This window comes from Varroa destructor, unplaced genomic scaffold (genome assembly GCF_002443255.2).
Source record: "Varroa destructor unplaced genomic scaffold, Vdes_3.0 BEIS01000001.1, whole genome shotgun sequence".
Taxonomy (NCBI): Eukaryota; Metazoa; Arthropoda; class Arachnida; order Mesostigmata; family Varroidae; genus Varroa; species Varroa destructor.
Genome location: NW_019211454.1, coordinates 18,609,713 through 18,635,009, shown reverse-complemented (window position 1 = coordinate 18,635,009; position 25,297 = coordinate 18,609,713). Strand labels below are relative to the sequence as shown.

At 45.3% G+C, this 25,297-nt stretch overlaps 1 protein-coding gene across 20 annotated transcripts in view; it reads left to right on the top strand.

The window, feature by feature from the left end:
- Nucleotides 1-25,297, top strand: part of LOC111253008 (uncharacterized) — a 168,037-nt gene that overhangs the window by 133,651 nt on the left and 9,089 nt on the right. For 11 of the 20 annotated variants that reach the window (XM_086974333.1, XM_086974350.1, XM_086974347.1 and 8 more), the window contains 8 exons: nt 157-229; nt 1,695-1,727; nt 2,328-3,236; nt 3,549-3,743; nt 5,012-5,497; nt 6,258-6,407; nt 13,208-17,881; nt 22,117-25,068. In XM_086974333.1, coding sequence (XP_086830459.1) covers nt 157-229; nt 1,695-1,727; nt 2,328-3,236; nt 3,549-3,743; nt 5,012-5,497; nt 6,258-6,407; nt 13,208-17,881; nt 22,117-25,068 — 9,472 coding nt within the window. The remainder of the gene's footprint in view (nt 1-156; nt 230-1,694; nt 1,728-2,327; nt 3,237-3,548; nt 3,744-5,011; nt 5,498-6,257; nt 6,408-13,207; nt 17,882-22,116; nt 25,069-25,297) is intronic. The other 9 variants (XM_086974329.1, XM_086974324.1, XM_086974327.1 and 6 more) reach the window with 6 other exon arrangements.

Sequence of the window (25,297 nt, the reverse complement as noted above, 5' to 3'; positions counted from 1 at the left end):
AATCATAGAAACAAATTTGGTAATAATATAATTACCGTGAAAAGACTGATAGTGATGTACTGTCATATCAGTATTTTTAGTCCAAGTCTCTCCCGTACAGCTTTCAACTGCTATTCGTACCGATTTTATCTAATTCGCTTTATGTTATCTATTTAGGACGCGGAATCAGCCGAAGATACCAGCAGTGGATCTGCCAAAGTTAAGCCAACTGCCACCCCTGCACCTGTTGGTAAGTTATTCTTGCCACAACACGTCGCAAATAATCAGTTGTCAATAGCGGGTATTCACAGCCCTAGAAAATATGCCCCTACGAGGTAGCGTTTAGTAGTTGGTAGCTCATTGAAATACGTGTCTCGTCAATCTACTGATCATTGAGGACCTGATCTATCAATATGATTCTTCTGAGATTCTAAAAGCTATCTCTCTTCGGTAACTTGTTTGGTAGTTAGTATTATATATTTGTGTACATAATTTATCAGCTTAAAATATTAGATACGTTCTTTCTGCCAACGGTCGCATTCTATTTCGTGTATCACGTGCTTACAGGAATAATTCGCCGTCAAAAATCTATTAACAGATGAATCAGTCAGCAAACTGCATATATAAAACTTACTACGTTTACTCGCTGTGAAAATACTTTAATTATACTTAAATTAAGCTTAACGAATTCGTCCATCACTGGCAATCAAGCCATCATCATGAACTTACATGTGATCTTAGCGAGAACCGAACCCACACTAATATTCATAATAGCAAAAATTAGTTTAAAAAATCATTAATAATAACATCTACGTAGTAGCGAAACGTTTCGCTAAAAATACATTTGCCACAAGTTATCGAGCCCAGTCTCAGATTCCACAACAGTGGAATCTGAGACTGGGCTCGATCAAATCCACGCAATACCGTTCTAAAGGATATATTTTTTCCTTATCAAAATGGCATAGTGAGTGAAGCTGGCTTGTCTATCAGGTCCTCTCTAAAACTGCGTCGCCAGCAACGTTATCGATATTTACCGTTCCCTAATCTACTTTTGTCCTCAGTGTGTTTAGTATTTTTACCACTCGGAATTTCCAGTATTGTATAGAAGAATGGAAAAGACAGAGGCGTATCAGCTTTTGCAAAATGAACGATAACCAAACGACGGGACGAGGGCAATGACGAATTGTCACGCCCTTTTTTTCGACAGTGACTCGCCTAGAATTCAGACAAAGAGAACTGGTCACCACTTTAGCTACTCCTCGAAGTCTCTGAACATACATTTTCCCATATAGGTAAAGCATTTAGCATTGTCATCGTCGTCGATGCCGTTTGGGGATTGAGTCCACCGAACGAATTGTACAAGTAGCTTTTCTTGCACCGAAACGACGTTAAAGCAGCCGTACGTATCTATCTGATATGGAGCTCGAAAGTTCATGTCAACAAGATTTTACTAATAGTAACAGAAGTGCTTCTTGTCCTTTTGATGACATCATATGTCAAATAAGTCGTGTGAACTTTTTTCATTGATTCCATCAGCTGCAAACTCTGATGCTCGGCAAAATAACGAAATAAGCTTCTATTAAGAATGAAACTAAGGTGGCAGGGAAAAAGCCAAAACATTCAATGAACAGGCGGGTAGATTTTATAAGACAGCCAAGCATAACGAAATCCGTGTATAATCCGGATCTTTTATTAACTCAGTGATTTATTGTTAGTTCACGCGACAACGGTTCTGAAAAGCAGGAGAGGTACGTGATTAAGCTTTTTTTACGCGCATCTATGATACTTTCTATCCTACTTACGTTTGATGGCAACCTTTTTACGATCACGCGAGGTTACGCAGTCGAGATGCAAGTGCTACATCAAATGCTCAACGCACCTATCCAATGCGCTTATGTCACGCCATTTTGCCAGCGTTTTTCATTAAATTGCAATTCTAATCTATCGTCCGTACATAACAGCTGTCGTTGGCCATTTTTGGACCGACTGAACTATTTTTCAAAGCCGGACCTAGTCACGTATTTTCTTGCGTTAATGCTAGTTAAATAAAGAAGAAAGAGAACGCTGCGCGTTCACCGGCAGCTGGTCACTACAGTCAATGAGCCACAGGACCGGCGCATTTTTTCGTTTTTTTTTTTAGGAAAATCATTATCATCAAATCATATCGTGTATGTGTCCATACGTACCTTGTGTGAAGTTTGCTTTGTTCACCGTGCCGAAACCATCATTCGCGCTTCATGTAGATGCTATTTTATTAGTGCATTGCTCATGATACCATACGTCAATGCGTTTTGCCATGGCATTCGTATCGGAAAAAGCGAAACAAAAAATCCACGTATAATTTTCAGACGAATTTTTTGGCATAACCCGCGGGCCCGATGATACACAAATTGAGATCACATCTTATTCAACCACGACCTCAGCCTCGAGCTCAACAAAGACTTCCCTCATTGAGCACTCGCCAATGACCAAATTGCAGACCAGTACGACGAAAATTGAAGCCAAAAAAGATAGAGCACCTGTTCCGCTTTCGAACAAAGAAAAGGGTCCCGAACCCGACGTGAAAGTGGCTGCCAGGAAGGAGTCCTTTGAAGACAAGAAGCCCGAACCGCTTAAAAGGGAGGAGAAGAAGCCATCGCCTAAAAGAGAGATTCCTCCTCTCAAAAAGGAGCCTCCTAAGAAAGAGAAAAAGGACGAACCGAGAAAGGATAGCTCAATGCCAGTTAAAAAAGAATCTCCAAAAAAAGAAACTGCTTTTAAAAAAGATGACTCGCTCAAAAAGGAGCCTGTTTCTAAGAAGGAAGAATCAGCGAAGAAGGAAGTCCCGAAACGTGAAGATTTAACTGCCTTTAAAAAGGATGCTGGTACTATTAAGAAGGAGCAGTCTAAAAAGGACGAACCCAAAAAGGAGCAGTCTAAAAAAGAGGAGTTAAGGAAAGAGGTTGCAGCCAAGAAAGATTCTCCTAAAAAGGAGGCTCCTAAAAAAGAGGAGGCGAAGAAGATCAAGAGCCCGATCGCGACACCTCCTGAACGCCCGAAGAAGGCAGGGGTTCCTTTTACTGAATCGGCAGCAGAGGGAACCATTGTGCCCAGTATGACAACCGCCAGTCATGCCATCATGAGCGAAATCATCAAGAAGACCGAGCTTCCTCAGGCCAAGGTGCCAACGCTGAAACGCGGTGGAACACCGGTGGATGAGCTGTCAGCAGAACTACTTGAGCAAATTGTCAAGGACGACAAGGAGTTTGCTCTAAAGGGTACGCTCAGTCGCATTTTCGTACGTTTTCGTGCATCTCACGCTTGCCTTGAACATCCAACCTATTTGGATGAGAAGTTTGACAAAGCAACTCGTTTGAATGAAATTATAGTTCGAGGTTTGAGGAACACATTTGCAGATCCTTCATGACCCCTTTTTGAATTTGTTTCGCACTCAATTTCATTGGGCCAAGAAACGAAAGTAATTTAACGATTTCTTTTTTAGAAGAAAACAAAGCAAAAGGGTGGAAACGAAAGCGAGAAAAAGGGACAACTACGTAAAACTAAATCTGTTAAATCCGATATTATCAAAGGTACAGCATCCACAAAAGCGCCGGTTAAGTTAAAAGGCCGCAACATCATGGACGTGGCTCCCGGCGGAATAATGGGAAGAAATGTTGAGATAGAGAGGTACATCAAGGAGACTGCCCCTGAAGAGGTCGTCATCCCGGAGTACCGTCAGGAAACTCGAGCAGTTACGTCAAAAACAATGACTATCTCCAGAGAAGGTTAGCCTTGACGTTCGCACGCTTGCTTGGGTTGACACAGTCGCGCAAGGTGCTGGGTATTGCTGACATGGGTTTAGACCCGGTTCTCCTCTGAAAAAGAGCATAACAAAGTCACACTCTGACCACATCGAGGCAATAATCAATTCATCCAGCCGAGCCGTTATTATCGATATATATTTAATATAGATATCGATATATAAGTTATGCACAAAACACGATATGCGCTTTTACTTATCACCATTGACGAACCTTGGTGCTTTTTTTCTCTCGAGTCTTATCCGTAACCTGTCGGAGAGGCTCTCAAAACTGATTTTGTTGCCCCTGAAAACGGCGCCTGATTCGCCTGTCATCAGCACTCTCACGAACTTGCACAATACCTCGTACAGGGTAGCTTGCCCATTCAAAATCAATCAAGCTTGTTAAAAATCTGACACGCTGTCTGTCTTGCGTTATATAGCGGGTAACGCCCGCACAACCAATATATATACATATATTTACTAATTTGCGACTAGCAAATACAGAACTCTTGCACTCACTTCTATGATAAGCGTCCAATGAGAATGCGTACTGCAGAATGTCTTCGAACGAAAAGCTGAGAAGAAGAAAGTGACGAATGTTTTGCTATGTTCTGAGGAAGAATATGTCATAGAAGCGTACGTTGCACATTAGCATAATTGCGTCTAGCATTATGCGGTATCGGTTTACTTTATTCGAATTCTGTGACTAACAATCACTGTTACTAATATCAAAAAAACGCTGGTGGTTCTACCGGCCTCCATTGACCGGTACTGACACTCATATCCATTTGACGATATTTCTACAAGTGTGAAAATCATCAGATGGTCCGCGATTGTTTTGATTAATTCTTTCTGTAACTCTAACTTGAGGACCTGCCTTTGCAGCAGTGCATGGTACGTATAATCATTCACACGTCGATTTTCAGCACCAGTGATCCAATGAGGCAGCTTTCTGCTGACCGAGCAAAGGTTCTTCTCACGACTACTACTTACGATAACTCTATTGAAATTCATTTAAATCAAACGCACCTCGTGTCAAGCTTGCCTGTCCCTATAAACGATACATAGCATTAATTAATGATCAGACCTCTAATAAAAGCGTCTAATATTAAGGTTCGTACCGACCGACTAATTTTGCGTGTCGTATACACGAAATTACCATACTCTTATATTATTATTATTGCTATTGTTAGCGATTACGCGCACCTAAGCAGCCACCGTTGGCGTCCTCGGACCTCGTTCCGATTACAGGGGTAATCGGAGAATTGAGCGAGGCACTCAAGGACTTTGATGCTAGCGTCCCAGGCTTAGCCCCAACCGGCGTAACCACCCAGCGCACAGTCACGACCCACGCACACAACTCCCGAGGTCCAGTTGCTCCCACAGAGTTAATTTCCCATCCTTCTCCCGAGCACCGTAGCAGCGGACCGATCATCACCAAGATCGGTGGTGACGAAGCTGAACGTATCACTACTGCTGTCGCCATCGCGCCCGTTACCTCCGCCATCCAACAACAGCAATCATCGCAAGAACTTCAGCCAACAGACGCTATAATAATGAGCAATATACCACCTGCAGGCTTCCAGCACACATTCGACGAGGCCTTTAGCGGCACACGTTACGGCAGCGATGGTTTTCCAACTTCGACTGTTCGGGAGTCTCACGAGGTGGTGTTACCCCCCGACGGCACGTTACCGCACGCCATAACAAAAGCCACGACTGCCGCTTTTGTGCAAGGTACATCAGCAGCAGCAGCAGCAGCAACAAAAATTATAATAATTGTCATTTGTATCTAATACGGAAAAAGCGAGAATGCATAAAACCACAAAAAGAACGAGATGAAAGCTCGTCATTTGTACTTAACATACATCGACAAAGTTTGCTCTACATAGATTACTTTTCGTAAAGGTTTGTTGTGCCTGTGCCGCGTATTTCACACAATTTGTACTCGCACTCGTGGTGGGCGTTATGGCACACGACTGTGAACCACCATCAACGACCGGTTTGCTGTTGAGGACGCCAGAAAAACTAAACAAAAAAACGAGAAACAATTGTTGCTGTGTGCTATTACTAATCCTACCCATTCCTAGTATAGCTAGGACCACCCTAGCATAGGCCAAGCTTTCGTGGCGGTCCTGCTTGAATTAGTCACAGCTTTAGAAAGTATAACATGTTCCATTCACGTTAACACACATATAACACAAGTCCAGAGCTGCACCGCTACCACTTCGGCTGCACTAATTTATTAATTACTATTGTTAATTCCGCGCAGTCGTGAGTTAGATGGGCCCATGAATAGAGCTCGACCGCCTACATCAACGTATGTATTCGCCATTAGTGCTTAGTCCTCAAAACATGCTGTCTAGATGGAATGGATTGGGTCTGCGCAGTCTAATAACTGATAGTTGTTATATGTCACAGCAACTATGGTGGCTCGTATAGAGTAACTCGTTGAGCTTATTTCATTTCTGCATGCGGTCGGCGATCGCAATTTCAGAAGAAAGCCAGCCCGGTCCGATCGAGATCTCGAGCAAGCAACAGCACGAGTCTGAGGCCGCGGCGTCTGACGCAGATACCAGCCAGGTGTCGGTTTCTAGTTTACCTGAAGACGAAGGGACCGCCTCTTCGGGACTGCAGCACCTGCAAGGTAAGTGGCGACGTCTGGTGACGACAGGTCAGGCTTGCCCATCCATGAGACGTTGATCTCTCCTGACTGCGCGAAAACCTGTTGCAAGGCGACTAGCTATAGGCAGGACACGAGTAGGTCCGACAGCGGGCTACGGCGCTGACGCGTTGTACGGCTGAAGGAACTCCTGAAATATGGTTTCGCCTCAAGAGGGTGGCGATTTCCGATCAGGAACAGAATACGCATTTGCTGAAGATGGACGATGTCTCACTGGGAGAATGGCCTGACTCGTTTGTCCCAACCGGACTCTGCTGAAGCCTCTACTGGCACACTGCCGAGTGTATGTATGTGTAAAGCGCATCGTTTCGTTGTGGCTTTGTGCCTTGTCTATCCTACCCTACCGCCCCTCGTGTAGCTGTCGGCATGCATTTCCAGACAGATCTTGCCTGGAGCTGTGCAAGCCTGGTAGGTCACTCAGCATATAACGACGGTTTGTTTGTGCATGAGCGTCTCAACGCTGGTTGGTGATATAGTTTTAATAGATTCCATTCACCCCATAGACCCTGATGTCTTTCTAATAGCCGCCACTTTCTATGCATGATACTTCAGCTTAAGCGGACCTTGTTGGAGCAGGCTCATATTGCACCGACCAAAATAGAACACTACAAGTATTACTTTCCGTCGGAAATGACATGGACTGTAGTAAAAGTCGTGCCTGTAAAGTCGACCATTCACGTTTAGGATCGGACGAACCTTTAGAGCTGGTCACCAACACCAAACCGGATGCGTTTTGTCCCAAATACGATAATCGTCAAAACGGCAGCTAACAGATAAGCTAATAAAACTCTCTTTTGATTCTATAAAAGAAACGGACAATTTAGTGTAACAACATGTTGACGCAGGGTCTTGCTAATTATTAGAGCGATTTGTAAAATCCTTGGAGCAATTAGTATTGTGATAATTATAAAACAATCTACTCTAAATCCTAGTGGTTGCACAATACGCTAGCTAATAGAGACAGCCGACCGTCGTCTCGATTATTTAAGCGGATAAACAAAATCACAGAGCTCTTAGTCCGTTTTACACTGAAAGCACATAATGGTTCAATCACGTATCGAACAATGATCCGCTTGATAAGTCTATTGAAAACAGTGTAGTCTCATGAGTTTTCTTCCTTATGCATATATAGGCGTCCTATTATTAACAGTAGCCCAATTACAATGATGACTTTTGAGTTACGTATCGTCTCCCATCACATAAAAGGTAAACAGTCCCTTTAAAATGGGGGGACCATTTCTTGTTTTCTCTTGTCCTGATTGGAGTCGAGTGCGTGGGCGTGAGCATGCTCCATAGAGGCTGCAACCTGACCTCGTTTTTTAACTTGATCTCAACTTTCGCCACCTATCGTTTGGGCGAACAGCGAATCTGTCACTCACTTCAATAGGGAAATCAACCAAAATGGCAACGAAACGATAGAGGAACTCATCGTCACTACAATGATCCATTCTCGTACGTCGACTTCTCTGCTACGTTGAAATCATCATATCTCATTTATCGTTATCATCATTATAACGGCTCATCACAATCATTGATCAATTCATCATCGTATACTGTGATTCACTAGCAGCTTTTATCAATTTTTGGCGACCATGAGATTCGTTTATACAGCAAATAGAAGTTTGTCGGTTTCATGCACCGCTCATTTACTGCGAAAGTTTTAATTGACTTTCTCAGTAAAAGCTGCGTAAAAGATATTTACCGGAACCAGCATCGCCTTGGATTTTATACGGGTGTACCGGAGTACCACTGTGTTACGTGTCCGGACACTGCAGAGGATACAGCATTCTCGACAAAAAACGATGATGATAAGGGCATTGATGCTACTGTGACGTTTAACGAAGGCTTACGCGACATAGAAACCTCAATAATCATCAATCTAGCTGCTTTACTAGGCCGGCTGCTGGCTGAACCGACATGACTCGCTGTGATATAAACCGATTATCCGAAGATGCATGATTAGCTCTCATATTAACTACCTACGTGTGCGGTGCACGTGGACGGCTGAGGGCATGCAGCCTTCATCACGTACGCTGAGATATGAAGAAGACATTTGCGAGAGCTGCCGGAGAACTAGCTAATTATTAGGAATGACCCAGTGTGTACTAGCTTTGAATGGGCTATTCTGTTGTCACAAAACACCTTTAACTTCAACGATCCTCCAGTCCACGAATAGTTCTTGTTTTTTTTTTATAATGAAACTAGTCGATTTGTCTTGACGAGGACCCTGCCAAACACCCTGGCAATCTATAGTTTACCTAAGATGCCATTTTGACAAACTAAGAGACACGCTACCTTCAGATCTGTTCACGCTCTTTTTTAAAATGCGCATTTAATCTTCGATTGGACATTGCGTACAACTGGATGAACTCCAACCACTAAGAGCCGTCACGCCCAAAGCAGAGTTGGCTTTATGTGTGGCCTTTGAAGTCCAAAATATTCTCCAGCTCCAAATGCGCTCATCTATGATGCATAGGCAAACGCGTTTCAATCATAAAAGAAAAGCGGATAACAAGCACTTATTTCAATAGTCATATGAAGCCCTATAACATACTTCCAAAGCTTCTCGAGGTCTTTCCTTCGAATAGTACCGACTGATTTTTCCCGGTGACCCGAATAATTAAGCCATGTATTTAACTCGTGTTTCTTATTTTACATTATGGTCCAGTAAGCTCTCGACCGTTCAAATTGGCGTCGGCACTGACGAAGAGCAACCTCAGATTATCTATCTCTATAACCCCAACGATGTTCGCCCACTTTATTACCTATATGTTCGCGTACTTCACCTTGCGTACACACGAATGTACGTTTTCGCGTGCGGCTTCCTGTCTGATGTTTCCTGGTCAGGTTTCGTTCGTATTTTGTAGTTGCCTCTTTTTTTCCCCACTTTCGGTCAAATCCAAAAGGATTTGCTTTTACTTTATCCGTTGTTACTTTATTTTCAGCTAGAATTTTGCTCCGTTCATTTATAAGCCATTACAACTTGGACCACTACTACTGCGGCCTGCTTGTTAGATGTTTTCTACGAAGTTTTTGCTTATCTCAGTTGGAGAAATGTCATCGCTATTGTTGCGGACAATTTCTTATTTTTATCGACCTTTTGCTGTTATGAAACTGCGGCTTTTGCTGTTCCTCGTCACTATTATCCTTCCACACTCAGGCACGGTCCTTGATTTTGTTACGCCGTTTAGCCTCGATTCCTATTGTCAATGTCGTATCGTGTGCGTAGGCTAAACTAGAACGCTTTTTATTCCAGTGTGTTTTCCAGTTGATTTGGTTATAGCGTGATATGGCATCGTCGTCGAATCTGATCTTCATAGTGATGCTTTACCTATTCTATGCGTACGATGGGTACCGTTATTATTATCGTACTTTTTACTTTTAGATTATATATATATATATTCTTACGATTATGACCAGTGTTGTATATACTCAGTGATGTATCTATTGCAGTTATTTACCGTAGCTCATGCAGGAGCTTTAGCTTGCTTTGCTAGTGTTACACTCACTCTATTGCTTTAAGCGACTGTAATAGCCTCATTTCATTGTTATATTATACATAATCGATTGTTTACTAAGTTTGTTTTTTACTCATTAGGTTCGCTGTCATCTTCTTTAATCGCGCTGGTGCCTTTCAATTCAGCCAGTTGTGGTAGAAACCGAGAGAACGTGAGATGAGTTTGCTTACCCGACTTCTGTTCGGGTAACAAATAGGCATTTACGGATCGCTCTGCTAAGAAGGTGTCTATTCTATTTAATTAATGTTGCTCGTAAAATTCGTCCATTCAAACCTTATGAATTATCGACTATGCGACATCGGTTTGTATGTTGCGAGGTTTCTCCCACGGATCCCCAATCAGGACCAATTAACTCCGTAATTGAGTGGGATCTCCAGTATGGCCGCCGCTCAGACCCACGTTCCGTCGATGCGTTCGGAACGCGCCTTGAAACAAAGCTAAATTGAATCGCTCTAATAGACTCCTGATTTTGCGCCTATTTCTCCTAATGCTATTTATATGACTGCTAGTATTAAAGAAGCCCCAGCGGCTACCAGGACCCGGGTTCTTAGTCCTGTTACAAAAAACGATCTTTTGCGATATTTCTGTTGCGTTTTGACTAGCCCTAAGTGTTGATAAAGTAACTTAACGACATTTAAACTGGCCAAAGATAGCTGTCTTTACTCTGCGCGTAAAATCGAGTTTCTATCTAACAAAAGTAGTTTCGTCCTTTCGTGTGCTTGTGAATAGCATTGAGTTAATATCCGCATACTGGTACTCCTTGGTAAACCAACTAAAGATGTAACAAACCGCCTGTACTCTCCTTAGTGTAACAGGCGACGCCTAGAAGCTGTAATGCAGATCAATGCGAAATTCAAAAAAAAACGTACGTTTCTAGATGATGGTGGTAAGTCGATCGATGGTACAATTCTTTCCTGCAAACTTGATTCTGAGGAGTATGATTGCCGGGAAGCAATGGCCTCCAAAGGCTAGAGTAGCCGCAGGAATAAGTAGGATTTTCGAACGGTTGGGGGGTGATGATGATGCATGGGGCTTCTGACGGCCAAAGAAATCGTCGTCCGGTGCGGCACGAAAACATCAGCGACCAGTAAACTATATCAAGCGGATGGCAGAAGAAATGTCACAACTAACATCACTGTTTTTCAAAATACGTTTTAATCTCTGCCAAACGTCATGTCATTATCACGAGAAGATTCAACCTTTTTATGTTCATCGTGTCAGGCTTCGTCGTCGCCAGATATTTGCCGTTTTCTGTATAACGTATTTCTCACCCCCTTCAAATGTATCCGAGTGTATATGAATACCGCAAGTAATTTGCTTCCATTGTAGACGTGTTCATCGACCTGTGGTGAAGGTCGATGGAGATGTCATGAATCACGTTATCATTCTGAGACTGAGCCGATGTGAATGACAGACGCACGGACACGCAGACTTTCTTCTGTTGTTGGGGGGCACCAACAGTTCCTAGCAGTAGCGTTTGTTTTCACCATTTCTAGATCATTATTCAAGCAAGTCTGTTCATAGGGTGTACTTGTATGTCATGGCAACCCGCCGCCGTGTGAGGTTCCGACTCCTAATCAAGGAGCACTGGAGCACGGCCGGTTTGTCGGTTGGCGGTTACTGCGTTCGCATATACCTTATCCTGAAGTATTTGGTTGGTCGCACACATACTTGTATCCTATTGATGTTGTATATGGTCCTATTCACTTTTACCACGACACACTTACCCATTCCTAACTATCTGGCCTCTGGCCGGTTACAATGTGGAGCCAAGGATCGACTCTGATCCGGCTGTCATGTCGATGACACGGGATTTTCTGTAAAAAAATACCAATATGATAATAAACGAGACCACTACAAAGCAGAGTTGACTGTGAACGAGCAAGTCAGTTACAATTATATATATATGTATATGTAAAGTACACTGGTAAAAAATACTAATTGCGTGTGGCCAATATCAGTTGTTGAAACGGCGGAACAGGTTAATGGTTTTAGGTGCGGAAGGACCGATAGGATTTGGAATAATTTGCATGCAAATTTTCGTGTGCGCAATGCAATCTTAAAAGAAAATCTAAGGCTAATTCAAGAAACGAAAACAAAAAAAAAAAACGAAGTTACACGGAAAAAACGACATGATCGACGTAGCACGTCGCTTTGTTTATTGGTATCGTCGTTTTTTTATCTCAAATATTTTCTGTTTTCTCTTTTCGAAAGGCGGAGCGCAAACTTTTGAGGGTCACACCAAAATCTTGGATTCGCCACATCTGGTTATTTTTTTCGGTTCGTTTACGGATCGAGTCTCAGAAGTCTATTATTGCTGTTACTATGATCATTATCTGTCACCACAGGAGAAATTGATCTATTTTGTTTCTTCTATTTTTGCCAGTGGGCACTGGAGGTTCGGGTGCATCGAAAGATGCTTGCTTCTAGCCAAGGTGTCTCTGTGCAATTGTACTGTATTTATGAAACACTTCATTGTATATAATCTTTTAGAAATCCAAATTGTTGCCTTTGGTTGCTTTCTTCCGTGCATGAAGATGGTGAAGATGACTAGTGTCGGGTGCACAATTGAGGCTAACTCATTCCTGCCTCAAGCTGAGATCGCAAAGAGTGCACTAAAGGTATGACAAGAGGCGTTCTCCACCCTTTAGGTGAGAGGGCGAAGAGACCACCGAGAAGGCGACGGAAGGCCTCACAGGCTCGGGCAACAGCGTGGCCTTAGTCACCTGTGCTTGCCGTCGCCAGCCCGCTATTGTAATGATGTTAGTTTAAGCCGACTCAAGGCGTCGCTCGCACTCACGGAAGTCGGCTGTTGGCCGAAATTCGTACGTCACACCTCTCTTTTCTGAATCCCTTTCGTCGCCCTTAATTTTTCAGCCTCAGTGTATTCGATGCATATCAACCTCTCTCATTATGAATCTGAAGTAGTCTGAAGTATTGATCTGGTATGAACTTATCGAGCCTCATGCCTGCCTGATTTGGCCGTCGTTCGCACGATCGACAAATCTTCGTTCATTCTCGTGGTACCACATGTGGGCGCTTAGTCGCAACTGTCTTCGGCCGATCAATGCGTCGACCAAGACCAGTTGACCAGCGATAACCAATACAGAGCTTGGCCCAAGTGGGATTATTAGGTCCAACCCATTTGGGTGGTTAGTTGGCGACTGGCTGGTAGCCAATGTGAATCGAACGAGAATCAACGATCATCAACGTCAGGCTTGATTTATGTGACTGCTAATCCCACAGGTGCCGCCGGAAAAACGTCCAAAGAGGAACAGGAGGACTCCGGACCTGGTGCGGAGGCCATGAGTTTCATCGAGAAGAAAGAATACTTTGAAACTCTGGCGACGGAAACCGTTGAGGTCTTGTCACCAACGCAACGGCAGGACAGTGTTGAAAGTGGGTCCTTCAGGCAGCAGTCCCAGGAGCGGCAGGATATGCTCGAGGCGTCGACCTCAAGTACGAAGACAATGTCCGAACAGCCAGAGGGGCAGAGTAAGCAACAACAAAATGAAGAAACTTACGAAATCAAACGCCTATTGGTAAAGACCGTCGAAGAGGGGCGCGAAGTTAAAGAGTTTGTCGACCTCGTCAAGCAGGAAAGGCAATTGGAAGCAAAGGCAGTGACAACTGAGCAACCTGGCATCCCCGGAATGAAAGCAAAAACTAGAGCGACTGTGGTAGAAACATCAATAGAGAAACAGCAGACAGAGGTCAGCAAGCGTGCTCCTGAGCATATAGAACTACCTACGACAGATATCAAAAGTCAACAACAGCAACAACAACAGAAACAGCAACAACAATCACACCCACAGGCGGAACAGTCGAGCGAGACGGCGATGGATATTCATGGATCTGATGAAAGCAAAGCAAAGCAAAAAGTCACGGATATCGACAGTTGCAAGGCCAGTGAGGTCTCGAGCGAGCTACCTCAGGCCGAAACCAAGTTGAGCTCTGTGTTTGGAGAAAAACTCTTTCCTAGTGCCACGATTCCGAAAGGAGAGGCAACTCTCCTTGATGAAAAGGCACTGGAGAAATTCACCGTTCAGGACGAATTTTCAGTTCAGGAGCAACAGCATGCAGTGCACCGTGTTGCGGAAGTGTTGACCAACAAGACTGTGGTTATTCAACAGTCAAAAGACTCCCTTGTTATGCAGGAAACTCGCGAAGAATCGCCCCAAAAGGACTTCACTGGCTATGACGTACGTACATCACCGACGCTACTTGCACATAAAGTACATATGCCTCTGACACCGGAACTCGAAAGGGAGGATATGCTGCGGGTCGAGTATGCGAGCGAGGAGCTCGGCTCTATACAGTTGGAAACTGCTGAGACTATACAGCAAGAAAAAAGTACAGAACGCGATGCGGATAGATTGCCAAAAGACGAAGCAGAGCCTTCGTTCACCGGCGATAATGAACAACCGGCGTTTATTACTGAATTAACCGAGACCCACACCGTTGGATCACCCGAAAATGTCGAGGACTTCTATAAAGTTGAAAGCCCTGAGCTCGTTAGAGCGAAACAATCAGTGAACAGAAGTGCTCTCTTCCAGGATGTGTCAGATGAACCAGAAACAATTACCGAAGAAAGAGTTTTTTACACTGTGGAAACCCCCGAGCATACGATGACTCAAGAGGAGGCATTTTCCATAAAAACTGACATCACTACCATTATGGAGGAGACTAAGGTCATCAACGTCGAAGTAAGCAGCTCAAAGTTGACCCAAGGCGACGACGATACATTGCTTTCGCAGGAGGTTGAGCAGATTGCCACCAAACTGCAGGAACACGAAAGTATTTTAGCTGAAGTAGTTGAACTTAAGGAAGAACTCCCATTGACCCCGGAATCTGATAAAAACAAGCATAAACTTGAGTCGAAAGATCCTACTAAAGAGGAGATCGAGAAGAGAATGGAACAGATGAGCTTTTCTTCACCCGAGGAACCGTCTTCACACAAAGATTTCGATCCATTAAGGCGTGGCTCTAGCTTAGAAGCCCTTAGCGATTCGGAAGTGGCGCCAAAGTCTGTTATTAGTGAACCTTCAAGCGGACCAGCAGCGCACACACGAGTTGATGGATCTCTAGAAGAGCTCAGTATCGCGTCTTCCAAGTCATTTGACCCTGAACAGCGTGGGCTAAGCCCTGACTCAGAGCTTCCTGCTGAATCCCTACAGTGCCGTGTACTACCCGCAACCACTGCGTCAATCACAGAAACAGCGAGTGTCTTGGATTCCAACACAACTAAGTATGAAGCTTTGTCGCCTGACACTCCAAGTGCCGCGTCAGCTCCGCCTATAGATCAGTATGATCGAGCCAGCAGCCCTGGGGATGACTCGTCTTCAGAAGGTAGTCACAAGCCAACTGGGCAGCCAGTTATGACTGAACAAGCATCCGCTAAATTAGTTGAACGACCGGAAGGTGCTCTGTCTCCAGATGATCTCTCAGAAGCATCTGGTCCTCTTGCGCATCCCCTTAAAAGAGCTGAGACCCCCGACTCGGAGTTAAAGCCTAGCCTGGATACAGATTCTAGTGACTTCCCGAAAAAGGAAGAGCCATGTAAATTCTCAAAGTTAGAACAATCTGAACTACCTTTTACAGAAGAATTTGATCTTCGTCAATCGCCGACAATGAAGGCTCATGCGATCAGGCTGAACGAAGACAGTGCTGATCGACTTCTGCACCAAGAAGAGTACATGGAAGTACTTCGTACGCAAGAGCTGGAAGCGCATAGTGCACAGCAGAAATTTTTGACGGCGGATGAGCCCAAGGAGCGCAGTAAACGACCACTGCAGGACCTCGCCGAGCCTCCCACTACTGTGTTCCAAGAGGCCACTCCTATTCAAGAAAATCTTCCTGAACTTGAAAGTGAAAAGGGCCAATGGGATAGCGGATATGATTTCCCTAAATCTCCCACGATGAAAGCCCATATTGTAAAAATAGCAAGCGAAGATGCCGACCGTCTTCTCCATCAGGATGAATATATGGAGGTCTTACGCAAGCAAGAAGAGGAGCAACATGAGGAAATTGAAGAAAAAGGTAAGCTCGAAACGTCAACCTCCGCGAAAACAACGGAAGACGAAGACTCGGGTATGCCAACCGACTTCAACATTCGACAATCTCCCACAATGAAAGCTCATGCGGTTAAACTAACTGACGAGGATGCCGATCGACTTTTACATCAGGATGAATACATGGAGGTGCTGCAGGCACACCAGGCAGAGAACCAGCGGGTAGAATACCCAGAAGAAACAACCGAGTCGTCGTATGTTGAACAGAAATCAACGCTGTCTGAATGCTACGATATCAGGGGCTCGCCCACGATGAAGGCACATGCGGTAAAATTAAACGAAACCGAGGTCGATCGTAAGCTTTACGCTGAAGAGTATATGGAAGTTCTTCGCAAACGTGAGGAGAAGACTGAGATTGTAGGCGGAGAACAACAAAAGCACTGTTCTCCTAATGAACCAAGTGTGGCATCCTCTGACAAGAAATATGATTTACACGCCCGCAACTCCCTGCTCAAGGCACTATCTTCCAGTCAATTTAAGCCGCCGATTAAAGGAGAATCTTCTGACACGAAAGATTTTTCCGGGTTAGTGCCTCTGGAAGCATCTTCAAGCACTAACGACGAAACAATGCCTCGCTCGGAATTCGATCCGTGCCAGCTGTCAAGAAGCTCCGATCCAGAAAAACTGTTAAATCGGGTTGAGGTACTACATCTCACGATGGACGCAGAACTTCCCGAGGACAAAAATATCGGTCAGCCAGTGAAGTCCGAAGCAGCGACGATTGCGACGGTGTCAACAGCTAAAGAAATGGAAAGCTTCGATACGCAAGTAAGCGAGCACCAGATGCGAACCGTTGAGACCCTCGGACCGTTGGAACGATTCAAAGGCATCGAGAACGCCGCTTTTCAATTAGAGGATGACGATGAGCCGATCAATACTCCCAGAGGCATTCTCGACACGATGGCTAAAACGCTGTCGGAGGAACAACAGTCCGAAGCCATTAGCGAAAGTTCGATGGTCGAGAGAGAACTTAGTCCCGAGACGGAGGTCATTCAGGAAATGATGCAGACAATCGAGCCGAAATGTGTAAGCCGAACGGTGCAATTTGGCAGTGCGCCAGTAACGACGAGTAATCAAGTTAGCAGTCGAGAGAACCACGATACGCTGCTGACGCCTAGTAGTATTCGAGAACAGCAGCACTCGCGTATTCAATTTAATCAGTCCACCCCTAGCGTTGAGCGGCTCTCGGAGGAGATTCGTTCGACGCAGGAAAAGGCTTCGACGATTGTACAGGAGGTTACAGAAAAGGCGGCCGAAATCGTGTCGCAATTGGCTGCCGCCCGAATTGTCGCGGAACCCCAGTCACGTCAACAACAACAGCAGCAGGAGGAAGAGCGCGGCTCTAGTCCCGATACGGAAAGCTTTATCGATCACGAGAAGGACAGGTCCGCCTCAGACCAGCTGGTCCGAGACGTCATCGAAGAAATAGCCGAAGAGGACGAGACCTCCGCAGAATGTCAACCAAGCCTCCGCACAGATCATACTCAGATGAAAGAGAAGACCATCCTACTTTCAATGGACGACTTTAGCTCCTCACTTGAGGACGAAATTATCGAGACTGGATCCGCAGATAGTCTCGAAGGTGAACTTGTTGAGACGCGTGCAACCCTCACTGAATTCCGACATCCAGTGCTACAAGAGATGTTGCACGAAGAATCTCTCAGCAGCAGCAGCAGCGCAGGCCAACAGGGAGTGTCATCCTCAGCTACGATGGTGTCTAGCACCAGCAGTGCGACTTCAATGACTACTTCTACAACTTCGAGCACGTCCGTGACAACGACCTCACAATCTTCGGAATCGTCGGCGCAATCAGTTCTACATCAGTCGCTAGCAGCAGCTCAAGACACAGGTACAGTTGTTAACTATAATCCTACTGCAAGTACTGCCTCCTCACGTCTCTCATATTAAACATAGTATCCTGTAGTGCTTTGAGCGTTGTATAACTCTCGTGGTGAATGAACTGGATTGATAATTGATTGACTGGATGCTCTGTCCATATGGATGATGATGATGGTGATGATGATGTTTGAATTTGATAAATTGGATCAGATGTGATTGAATGAGTGGCAATTGAATGTACACTTCAGACGTTCGGCTAAACGTTCGAGTGAACAACAGCAGCAAATGTATTACGTAACACCACATTGTGTTTTGGCAAAGGCAGTGAATTACGCCGAGGGTGGTCTTTGCCCCGGGTCAGACGCGCAAGTCAGTTTTAAGCGGGGTGCCTGTGGGTCCGTCTGTGCGTGTGCGTGCTTGTGCTGGTCCGAATGTTGTCTGTTTGTGTGATTGAACAAAAGGTTATTAGTCTGTTATTGTTGTTCTTGCTAAGAGAAAGTCAATACCATGTTTGTCAGCCCAGTTTCAACTGCCTGCTTGGGAAATTGTACGTTGAAACTTTTAAAAACCAGGTTTACGATGACATTTGTAAAGCCCCTGCTTTTATTAATTGTACGATTCAACAAACGAGTAAGCAAGCAGAAAGTAGATGGAGATCATCAAGAACACGAACGAAAGCAGAACTGAGCATGAACGAATTCAAAGGATCCAAAGCTAAAAGAAGAATCTGAGAAAGAGCTATTTTTCAAAGAATTTGCTACATCTCTTTTTCGTAAAAAATAGGTCCGAATAAACAAAAAAATCCGAGGCCCGAACTCGCAGTTGGTAGCGTACACGCTTGTTCTGTAGACGCAATGATATTGCTAAAACGATGATACAATGCGATCGATTTAAAGCTGAAAATCTAAAAATCTCAACAAGCTAACTAACTATACACGAGTATTCCGATTCTATGCTTTGCCCTTTACTGCATACTGAGGCTTTATTGATTTCTTCTATCATCTATAATTTGGCACTCACCCGGTTCGATGGCATCTGATAACACCCTTCTTTCGCAATTCTTTTCGGTTGCCCTTGACAGCTAAAAGCAAGTGTCAACATTCGCGAGCAATTCTTGCCTTCGTACGACTTGTTCTCTGAAATAACAAGCTCTTTGTTTCTTTCCTTTTAGAAAGTTAATATATCTATACATGTTGTCATATTAGCTAATAGTAATACACAAAACTTAACGAGCCGATAAAATCGACATAGCCTATGGTATAGAGCACTGTTTTTCAACGACCGCCCCCGCGTCAATTCAGGTGTCTGCTTTTCTCGAAGCATTGCAACAGCTGCGTTCCGTTGTTGCTCGTAGTCATAACTGGCCGAAACACCATGTGCATACAAAGATATGCATCTCAGACCGATGTTTTATCAAGAACGCACCACTCCGATCAAACAAGAACACGATCCGATCGGAAACGCTGCTAGAACGCTTACTTCGATGTCACTTTTGGGTAATTGTAGTATCGTTTGCAAACCAGCCTTTTCCAAATATGCCCACTGAACGAGAAATGTGTGTTCGTCTTCAATTGTTGATAAGTTCTAACTTATGCTAGCAAATCGGTAAACTTGTGATGCGCAGTCACGTAATCGTGCTCTGAGCGATAGTCGACGACGATCCGCTTTGTCCATCCTTCGTGGGTCAGCAGTCGTAACTGTTAAACTGGAATCAAGAGAGTTTATCGGTGCACGACGTCAGCGTGGAAAAGGTTAACATAGGTCCCCCGGCTTCATTTTGATCACGAGTGGGTTGTTATACGACAGTGAACAAACACCCATTACAGAATACGGCAAAGTCTTTCATGCTGTTTCGCTGATTTCTATAGCAGTTTTCCGCATCCTCTCGCTCCCTACAAATGTGTGTAAACACGAATGGACACTACTGAACTGCCTAGCTTTCTAAACAAACATTTTTTTTGTCAGGTAACGCCCGCCCGTAGATTGGATTAGCAACGCGGCGGTCATACAGGAATTCGTATCTCTAGGCTATTGTGTTTATTAGACACTTAATTGTCGTATCTGCGGTAGGTATCGGTCGACTCTGAATAATAAAGCGATACGTTCAGTTTCGTTGGCGCATTTCATCGACCCCAGCTGCCCAAGTCGCTCGGCCTGTGCCTCCAATATAGATCTATCTTGTGTCAGTGTTTGGGGCTCGGGTCAGTGTCGCTAACATGAAAATTAGCTCTCACCCAAATCTTCGATTGCTCCGAAGTTTAAACCGTAATGAAACGTATGTCCCTAAACGATTGATTGTCATGAGCACAGCAAACGGAGAGCTTATTCAGCCAATCACGATTTCCATGTCTGCCTCGATAGGTCTTCGTTGTTTTATCGCGTACAATACATATATAATAGGCTACACGTGTAAAGGATGCAGCCTGGTCACATGCTTTCCAGTCACCCTGTTGTGTGTATTTTATACTGGAATGCTCGCCATTTCGTATTATTTGTTACTCAATCATATTTTTAGCTGGACTATTTGGATTGATATGGACTAACCTAAATTATAACTGATTACGGCTCAGTTGACTTCGATTCGTTAACATTGTCCAGTATATATTAATTTTTTTCTATTTCTCTCTCTGTTTCGACACTTTTCACTGTCACCACTTCAGCAGCAATATATATATTATTGCTTCCCTATGACTTATGTGATGCGAATGGTGATTTCAAGCACGTTTGTCCCTAAGTCATGACATCATATAAAATTCCTTCCATTATTTTTAGTCCAGTAGCTGTGAAGGTGGGAACATGGCGGATGACTATCTTTTGGCGCCGGGAACGGGCGACTGTTTGGCGCGAAAGCAAGGCACTTGAGTGGCCGCTTTTGGAGATACGTTTCGATCAAGCACATCCTAGAAAACTATCCCATATGCTGCAACCTCAGCGAATCCATAAATAGAGGTCATGTTATAAGGTCATTTATCCCGAAATGCCTCGAGTTATTATTCCCTTGAGTTCCTTTGGGTTCAGTGATTTTTCCTAAAAGGGTACTTTCCCTTGTTTATCCCTTATACACACTTTACATCAGTCTTTATTTTACCGTGCGTAGATACATCCTAGTGTATGTTGTCCTTACCAACAGATATCATGTACATTACCCAGCAGTGTAGAGTTTCCTTAGCTAAATACCACTGCTTGACGTTAAATGTACCACCGAATTATACCTCTAATAGCAAAAACCCGCCGATAAAAAATGACAATTTTCTTATATTGTTGTATACGCATGTCTGATATGGCTTGATGTTTAACCTTTACCTCTCAGCTGTCCATAAGCTTGAATCAGTCCGCTTTTAATATGCTCCATCCATAACATTATCTTAACCGATGCCCCATGGTGTATCGTACTCCGTCTAACCGGCCGTGGGTTCTGTAGCAAACCTTCCATATAGGCTCCTCAGGGGGTTTTCATTCGGAGTATTCTCTTAGTAAATATCAGCTCATCATAGATGGGGGTGCTGGTCGCTGCGTTTGCCCGTGTCGACTGCGTAATGCTATTCGTAAGCATTACTCTCGAGCGAGAGAGGATAACTATTTGCCGTTGTTTACCCCAAAGCTGTTACTACTATTGTTTTTATTGCTATCGCTATCGTTATTAATTTCATTGCTGTCGCTATTTTTAGGATCGTATTGTAGTTAGCTCTCTAGCTTTACTGTTATGTAAGTTTTCCATACACTCTTACACAGACAAACACACAAACATTGCGTTTTGTACTTCAAGATTACTTGCACCAATATCGATTGTTTTACTGATTGTTTTTCATTGCTCGTCAGCATTACAATTGCAAATGATTGATTGCAGTCAGTAATCATTATCGATTGCTGGGAAATGTCGAGAAAAGCTGTTCTATCTAACTATCAGATAATAGATGATAAGGGATATCCTTCTACCTCGTCATAACTGTGCTCTTATTATCTGATGTCGAGGCTACATTATGGGCAAAGGATAATGTTCTGCTAGTAGGTCAGATCAGCTCGTACCCATGATACCCTGATTAGAATTCAATTCACGTTAGTCCGTTTATGTTGAGAGAAAGTTAGGAACAGCTGATTTAATCGAATACTATCAGCAAACAGACAAATACCGAAGTACAACTGTCAGTTCAATCAAGTTCCATTCTACTATCAGCAATCCAACAACAATAAAAGCTCTCTCAAACAGACAGCGGAAGGCTTTACTGATCAATGTTTTTACGACAGAGCACGCTGGCCAGGATGGGCGAAGTAGAGGACTTTCTGAGGACATCAGCTACAACGACACACCGCAGCAGCAGCAACAACACCACCAAATGAGGCCAATAGCAGTGGCCTCAATCGAGTGTCCAATGGCATTTGAGAATGTCGCCTTTCGAGACGACTCATCGTCGGAAGCACGCATCGAATTCCGGCCAGGTGAGAACACCCTCGTGTCGGAATTGTCGGAGCATGTCCAACGACAACAACACATCTGTAATGTGCCGTCGCACCCACAGCAACTGTCGGAACAAGGACAAACGGTTGTTGGGCCTGTTGAGTTCGGCAGTGTTATGGACCAGCGTGCAAGCACCTTTGCAGCAAGCGTTGAGGCGTTGACTATAACCGAAACCACCGTCACCACGTCGACGACGTCAATGACCGGGTCCTCGGACACGGTCCAGCTAGTCAAGGGCTCCATGCTCAAGCAGGAGTCCCGAGACGAGTCCACCCTTTCGCAGGATATCACACATTCGGCTTCAGACGACGATGATGATGATGAAGCTAACCGAAGTGACGATGGATTTAATGATAATGCGATGGGCAGTGATAGAAAGTCGCTAAGCAAAGAGGCTGAATGTGGGGACGGAGTAGTAGTTCGCATGCGGCGTTCCATGCCGCAGCAACAGCAAGATGGGGGTTCTACTGAGGGCAGTAGCGGCGATCAGGAGAAGAGGCAAAGCTATTTGTCTGAAGAGTCCTCGGAAAAAGGTGACTCGGAACGGCGGCAGTTTGCTTCATCATCTGAGCCGATTTCGTCAACGACGACCGCTACCCATACGTCGACCGAGTACGAGACAGCGTCGCAAGGATCGAAGTTGTCTGTCTCAACGACATCCTCAACGTACAAAACCGCGCAGACCTCAACGCAGTCGACGATCTCTGATGGGTCAGAACATTCGGCCAGTCATTTCTCGACAGCAACAACAGGCGGGGTTGGTGGCGAGTTATCGGATGCGAGCGATACCATCCTTGAATCGCCAATTGGACCTGTGAGCACTGAACGGCCCCGGGAGGGCTTATGGGCCGATGCGCCCAAGCAAAGCCCGCCCCGAGAGCTAGCGCTTGGCGATGTGACCGCGTCTCAACAGCATGTTTCGCAACAGCAAAGCGGTCAGCCACAAGGAGACGAGAGCAGTAGCCCCATGGAGGAGCTTCTTCGGCGGTATCCGTACGGACTTCCTAGCAGTGGGATGACCGACATGACCGAAGTGGACGACGAAGATTATGAGGCTGGTTATCACAGCGACAAGACCGTGGGAATGCTGAGAAGGAAGAGGCTTAGTCCGATTCTGGATGACCACGGGAGCACTCCGGACGCGGATTCCGCCTCAATGAAGAGGTCGTTGGGCAGAGGCAGTGAGCGAGATGATATGAGTGTTTGCTCGCTCCAAGAGTTCGAAAGGCTGGAAGCGGAAATGGCGCAATCCAAGAATAGTGTCGCATCGAGCCTCGAGTCGAGTAGTCACCTGACGGGAAGCTTGCCGCCAACGCAAGGTCTTCAGGGTAGTATGTCCGGCCTGGCGGGGTCTGGATCGGCAGGAACCAGCAGCGGCAGTAGACTGGCAGGTGACCTTCTTCCCGCCGCTCTAAGCGCTGGGGGCCAGCAGCCAGCCGATTTTGAACGTTTGGAACGCGAGATACATTTGGAGGGTCTGCAGGGAAGCGTTCAACAGTCAGAGCCCGATAGGGCGATGGCTGTCATCCGGGAACAGGAAATTGAGATGTTTTCCTCTCAGCTCAACCTGGGTCTCAACCCAGACCTCGAGGCGAACGCGTCGCTTTCCGAAGGAAGCCCAGATTCGGCCGTCGTGACGGAGCTCCAATGCTCCACCGGCAGTTTGCAGAGCTCCCGGCAGCCCAACGTAGTGAGTGCTAGCGCAGATGTAGTAACTTCAGGGGTCCAGATAGTAATCCCAAAAGTATCAACGGCAGCAGGCGTGGGGGGCGAGAGTGGATCTTACGAGGACGGAGGCAATGAATCGCTGCTGGACAGTCTGATCGAAGAGATTGAACAGCATCATAAACGTGAGGCTAGCCAAGATGAGGATAAGGGCATCGAGCCGGACTCGTTGGCCCAGGTACAGACTCCTGATTTTCCGGATTCTTTGTCGCATTCTCATGGCGGCGAGGCCGCGCTGTATGATTCGCTGCACGAAGTCAAAGAGATTGGAGAATGGGATTCGTTTTACGAGGGCAAGGAAGGTTCGGGTAGTGGCGAAGTTCTAGGCGAACGCGTCTTGAGCATGTCACCCACGGTCACCGTGCAGAAGACAATTAGCCACAGCAACGATGGAGGTACGACCTTGACAACCCGAACGACTGTCACGAAGATGATTGTGACAACGGGCGACGCGGACGAGTTCCGAGAGCTATCCGCCTCAGGCAGTCCGATTGGTCAGGACACGCCAGGCCAGGGCGGCTATATAAGTATAGCCACGACAACCACAACGAGTCCACGTAGTCAGTCGGCAGGAGACCACAGTACGACGATCATCGGCAGCGACCAACCGGACTCTGGACTGTTTCACAGTGACGACGACTATTCGATGATTCCTGCCGTTGGCCAAACTACTACAGCGGTTAGCCCTACGGCGGTCAGCAGCACCAGGACAATAATTCCCGGTTCAACTTCGTTTGCGGAATCGACGGTCGACTACCTCATCGAGAAGCGAACGTCGCCGTTGGTCAGTCCAGAGTTGAAGGGTCCCTGCGTAGAAGCCAATGTCTCACTTATGATGGCTTTGCAACAACAGCGGCCGGTTGGCGCGAGTAGCAGTCCCGGCGCAAATATCCCCAAGCAATCTTCTTCTGCCGCAACAGCATTTACAACCACGGCTCCTACTGCCTCTTCTGTGATGCCGAGCAGCACTTCCGGCGACACCTCGACAACATTCGCAGACTGCAAGCAAACGCAAGGTAGAATATTGACTTGATCTCTTTCTCATTTACCCTTTATATGCGCATTCTCATAGCTAATACAACTACATTTTTTCTTCTACCATCACTGATTATTACTTCATTCTATTGGCCACTTATTAATTAGTACCTGTTGTTGTCGTTGTTTATGTTGGAAATTTTTTGCGCGAACCTCGCCTCTTTCTTTTTGCACTTATACACCCTAAGCACCCACCCACTTGTCACCCAC